The 5,574-nt window shown below is 48.8% G+C and overlaps 1 protein-coding gene across 2 annotated transcripts in view; it reads right to left on the reverse strand.

The window, feature by feature from the left end:
* LOC102819027 (glutathione S-transferase Yb-3-like) overlaps positions 1 to 4,196 on the reverse strand; it is a 4,816-nt gene extending 620 nt beyond the window's left edge. Inside the window, exons 1-7 of one of the 2 annotated variants that reach the window (XM_006865949.1) lie at positions 4,161 to 4,196; positions 3,791 to 3,866; positions 3,375 to 3,439; positions 3,004 to 3,085; positions 2,796 to 2,896; positions 1,718 to 1,813; positions 1,527 to 1,637 (exon numbers count right to left, since the gene is read on the reverse strand). In XM_006865949.1, the coding sequence (XP_006866011.1) occupies positions 1,527 to 1,637; positions 1,718 to 1,813; positions 2,796 to 2,896; positions 3,004 to 3,085; positions 3,375 to 3,439; positions 3,791 to 3,866; positions 4,161 to 4,196 (567 nt within the window). The remainder of the gene's footprint in view (positions 1 to 1,526; positions 1,638 to 1,717; positions 1,814 to 2,795; positions 2,897 to 3,003; positions 3,086 to 3,374; positions 3,440 to 3,790; positions 3,867 to 4,160) is intronic. The other variant, XM_006865950.1, reaches the window with a different exon arrangement.
* Between the last annotated feature and the right edge of the window lie 1,378 nt (positions 4,197 to 5,574).

Genomic DNA, 5,574 nt, shown 5'->3' on the forward strand with positions numbered 1-5,574 from the left:
GGTCTCAGAACATGCCAGTGAGGCCTGCAAGAGAGGCCAGGAGCTCACTGAATGACTCAGCAAACCTGGAGGAAGGTTGGCAGGGGGAGTTGGACTAACAGAGCTGGGCGAACCAGGATCTAATTACTCTACCAGCAGGACAGTCCAAGCTTCTCAGCCTGACAGCTGAACCCAATCTCACTGAACCTTCCCTCACCTCTAGCTAAGGCTGTATGACACACAGGTGTGTGTTTGGGGTTGTAATAACAGGAGAGAGGATTTTTAAAGGATTCAAAGAAAACTGGGCCTTCTTAAACCCAATGGAACCAAACCTCAACAGACTGTAGGACCCTGTCCACAGCTGATCTTCACAGTCATTTTAGCTCGTGAATTGTCTCAAAGAAGCTCAGCTTGGACCAAACCCAGAATTAGATGAGAACTAATCAAGAGAGCAGATCTCTTTATGGGAAAGGTAAAAGAAACAAGAACTCCCAGTTAAAAAGCCTCAAATTCTCAAATCTGTAATCAAGTAGACCGGGTTGTTCTCAAATCAACTGACCACAATGAGATGGATGACTGGCAGTGTTCCCCTAGGGCCTAGTTGGCACTACATCCCCATAGAGCTGTTATAGCTGCAGTTATCCAACCACACTGAGTTCCTGGAGGGTGGGCTCCAGGGCAGAGCCCTCTTTACAGGCCCTACTGGGCCTGACCCAGTACCTCATCCACAGGAGACCAGCTGTGGACAGGAGTTAGTATAACTGTACTGACCATCTCAGACATGGAGAACCTAGGACAATGGAGAAGCAGAAAGGGTAGGAGGAGAGTGGAGAGAAGGCCACTGATCCACTATAGACCACTTTAAGTAAAATCCTTCATGGGGCACCCACATAAACACTCAAACCCTGGGACCTCTCCAGACCTGGAAACTTCAGAGATAACCAGATGTGGACCAAATTGATGCAAATCTTTCTGGAGGTCAAGTATAAATCCAGTCTGTAGCTTTGGAATTTACGGCAATCCTATCTTGTCTCAATCCTAGTCCTATCAGCTACATACACACACATTCGTTCTGCCTCATTCATATACTCTCAGGCATCAAAAGGGCCTGAGTTTTCCCTTTCAGCACAGAAAAAGGAGAGCCATTGACTATTGTCCATAAAGGCTGACAGAAATCTCAACATAGCGGGAACTAACTCTGTGACCTTCAAAAATTCCTTACCCCCTTCACCTTCAGTTTCCTCATCTGCACAATGGGAGGATATCCACCTTATAGTAGCGTTGTGAAGATTAAATCTGGCACAATATAAGGGTCCGTCAGAAAGTTAATGGACAAATGCAATTAAAAGGTAATGGAATTTTTCCATGGACTTTTTTGAAGTTCTTTATATAAAAAATGCTGAAGACAGTTTGCACCATGAAGCAAACGCTCCATGAATGCTAGTTATTTATTGTTAGTTTTAGATCTCAAACTAGGAAAGCATAATGGAGAAGACAGAAGGAAAAAGAAAAACATCAGAGAGGAGGGAGGATCAGGGGGGCATCACCTCAAAGCGAACCATGAAGTCCTTCAGGTTTGGGAATGCATCCAGACACTTGGGCTCAAAGACTCGGATAACATCAAGCACATCGTAAACAAGGAAATCCACAAAGGTGATCTGCAGAAAGTCAAGGATGAGTAGGTAAGACGCTCTGGGAAGAAACACAACTCCATGTTGCCCGTCTCATTCCCCTTTACCTTGTCCCCTGCAAACCACGGCCGCTTCCCCAGGAACTGTGAGAAGAGTTTCATCTTTCCAGGGAGCCCCTCCAAGTACTGTGGCTTCAGTTTCTCCTGGAGCAGAAAACGGCTGTCATCACCCTCAGACCCCACTTCCTGGGCAGAGAGGCCATTCTCCCACTGCTGGGATGACCCAGCTGACCAAAAGAGTGCAGTAACTCTTCCAACACTGCCCCTTGGCCATTGCCCAGGCTTCCATTTACTCCAACCAGTGTTTTTTTAGACTCCTACTATGTCTCAACCCTCATGTTAGAGCATAAAGAACAGAGAGGAAAATAACACTGACTGGATTCTGTCCCCACTGATCTCCATCAACCCACCTACAGCCCAGACCCAGGAGAGCTGTGAGCCCCTGGCCAAGTGTGCGACTCAGGTGTCAAGGGAAACAGAGTACTAGAGCTCAGGGAAAGAGGTGGAAGTTCTAGTCTGTGGGAAGGAACAAGAATGGAGAAGACACTTGGGTAGTCTCCTGAAAGACCAGCAGAATTGGCAATGATGAAAGGACTGATGTTTCTTGCAGAAACAGAAATACTATGTGTGGCACTGTGTGGTTAATAAATGACATGTAGGGGAATTCCCTCAGGGTCCTGGAAATGGTAATGGGGAATAGCTTAAACACATTGTTAAGAAATTTAATTTCTACATTGTGGAGTCTAGACTTTATTCTAAAATTGGAGATGATTGATTCAGAGTTTTCATTTGTTGAGCTTTAAGGTTATTAAGGTCCTCTGTATTGGGGACCCCTTGAAGGATCCGTAGCTCTAATGTGTTCAAATGACATACCCATTGCCTTCAAGCCATTTCTGAGTCATATTGACTCTGTATAGTATTTGAGAGACAGTAAATCTTTATGGGATCAGACAGCTTCATCTTTCTCCCATGGAGTAGCTAGTGGGTTTGAACCATCAACCTTATAATTAACAGTCCAGTGTTTATCCTACAGTGCCACCAGAGCTCCTTAATGACAAAAGGACAACTGTAGATGGGAATGAAAGATTCCAACTCCCAATCCTGACCCAGCCCATTGGGAACTCACAAAATCAGGGCTGTAGCACACCCTGGCCAGCTCCATGCGGGTGTCCATAACCTGGTTCTCCATGATGTCCACGCGGATCTTCTCCTCTTCTGTCTCCCCACCTGCGGCCCACACATCAAACACTCACCCTCAGCATCCCACCCCAGCCAAGCTCAGGGAACGGCTGTCTGGCCTCCTATGCGCCCACACCTGCCCCAGCCCCACTTACTCATGTTGTGCTTGCGGGCAATATAGCGCAGGATGGCATTGCTCTGGGTGATCTTGTGAGCCCCATCAATTAAGTAGGGCAGCTGCAAAAGTAACAGGCAGGTCTCTTTTACCACCAGGTTCTCCGGTACCCCCTTCCCCTAAACAAGGACAGAGCTGGGACCTGGCACACTCAGGTCTGGCCCTTGGTGGCACTAAATAATTATGTCTACAGTGTGTGCATGATCCAGAATACAGGTATCATGGAAAGGCGGTAAAGAGAGCCAGGCATGAGAGAGATGGAGCAAAGGACACTTGATCTCAAAACCCCCAATTTGGAGAACGGAGACAAATGGAAAGACACCTTTCATTCCCACCACACCCAACACCTACATTGGGAAAATCCAGGCCCAGCTTGAATTTTTCATTCAGCCACTGGCTTCTGTCAAAGTCAGGAGCTATGATAAGAAACAATGAAATGAAAACAAACTTCCTCAGGGTCCAACTTTCCTTCTCCAGAAACCATTCCAAGAGTCCATACAAGACTCCCTGAGCCTAAGTCTCACTCTGAGAGTAGGCTTATAAAAAGGTTCAGGCAAGTCCTAACTGGCTGGTAACCCCACTCCAGTCATTGATAGAGTGGGGGCAGCAGATCCTTCCCAGCATGCACAATAGGCAGGCCAGAGCTGCACAACCAAATGGATCCCTAGAGGGGCAGGCCCAGATCCAGCTGGTGGAGGCCAGGGCATGGGCTGCATGTACTAAATTAGCACTAGTTGGCAGAGGGACCAATGCAAGGGTGCTATTACCATCTCCCATCGCGTATTTCTTTTCCTCATAGTTGGAGTCTGTGTATTCCAGGAGCAGGCGGACGGCATGACCCAGCTGGGAGAGACAGCACAGGAGTGGATCACAGATGGAAGGAGACTACCTGTTTCACCTCCTCCAGGTAAGCCAGAGCCTCCACACCACAAAGGAACTGATGTCTCTACACTAAGCCCCACCCTCTACCCCATCCAGGCCCAAAATATTCAGCCTGGAGAGAAGCAGGCTGCAATACAGATCTCCTCTCCAGCAAAGTCTGAAAGAGGAATCTACGTTCTAAATTGATCCCTGAGCTTCTCAGCACTTCCTCGCCCCCACACCCCTGTCCATATGACAGGTGGACCCCTTGCTCACCCCGCGGAGGTCCCAGTATCCCAGAATCATGGGCATGGTGCTCTCGTTTCCGTGCCTTTGCCAACTAGTCTCAAGGGAGCTGAAGTCTGAGTTTATCTGGGCAGCCCTGTGTCGGGACGATCCTAGACACTGAGCTCCGCCCCTCGCTCCGCAGTTTGGGCCCAGGTCCCCAGCCCCACCCACCGCCTGGTCCTGAGACACAAAATCCTCCCCCACTCCCCCGTTCCCCTCCCTCTCTGACCTCTGGGCTCCAAGCCCAGATCGCAGAAGGAAGTAAATTCCGTTTCTACCACCAGCAGAAGATTCTAGTAGCCGAGGTTTGGACGCACAGAAGCCTAAGGCGCCTGTGTTTAGGTCTCCAGATTCTGCAGATCCCTCAGGACTTCCTCTGCTCTCATTCAGATTTCTGCTACATCCAGTGGGAGATCGAGGTGTACTTGGGAGGACAAGCCAAAAACACAAAAAGAGCAAAGTTCCTTGTTTCCCTTACCCCGGGGCCTTAGCTCCTGAGCGCCAGGTTCCCAAGGACTGTGAGGCTCAGGCTGACCAAGTCAGGCCAAAATGTGACTGCTACATTCCACCAAGGACCTCTGGTAGTGTAGTGGTTGCGAATCAGGCTGCAAACCTTAAGGTCAGCAGTTCGAAACTACCAGTGGTTCCTAGGGAGAAAGATGAGGCTTTCTGCGCCCGTAAAGATTTACAGCCTCAGAAACTCTGTACAGGGTCACTATGAGTAGGAAGCGACTCCACGGCACATAACAACAACAACACTCCACCAAAGCCAGAGTTGAAATCAGCACCTATACAACAGGAACTCCTGGCTAATAATCAGAAGACACCTGGCGGCCTGATACTTCATGATGGGCTCTCTTCTACAGGAACAAAGTTGTCAGTGGACAGGACTGACTAGCCTTGACAAGGGACAGACAGTGGTTTCTCTTCACGACTGTTAAGGACCCTGCCCTTTAACTGACAGTCATCTTGTGAAGGAGTCTAAGGGCCTACTGTAAATTCATCATTTAGCATTCCAGCCCACCTCGTGAATCAGGCTCATATCTGAGGTGCAAACCCAGAAATGTCCCGTCAGCCAGCTAGAAGACTCTCACATTGACCCCCCTTCCACAAACCAGGACTGATGTGGCATTGTGGGTTAATGCTCTGGATTGCAAAATCAGTTTAAACCACAAGGTTGGCGGTTCAAGCTCACAAGCCGCTCCTTGCAAACCCTATACAGAGTTGCTATGAATTGGAACTGACTCGATGGCACTTAACAACAGCAACAACAACAAACCCGGACAGCGTCATTAGTGTGCTGGTCACAGAGGACACATGCCTCAGAGTAGACAGATGCCTGCCCTGCTTCAGAGGGAAGTCAGAGAGCAGTGAGGCCAGTGTGGAGCCAGGAGGATAGTCC

The sequence above is a fragment of the Chrysochloris asiatica genome, unplaced genomic scaffold, assembly GCF_000296735.1.
Source record: "Chrysochloris asiatica unplaced genomic scaffold, ChrAsi1.0 scaffold00085, whole genome shotgun sequence".
In the NCBI taxonomy this organism is placed as follows: Eukaryota; Metazoa; Chordata; class Mammalia; order Afrosoricida; family Chrysochloridae; genus Chrysochloris; species Chrysochloris asiatica.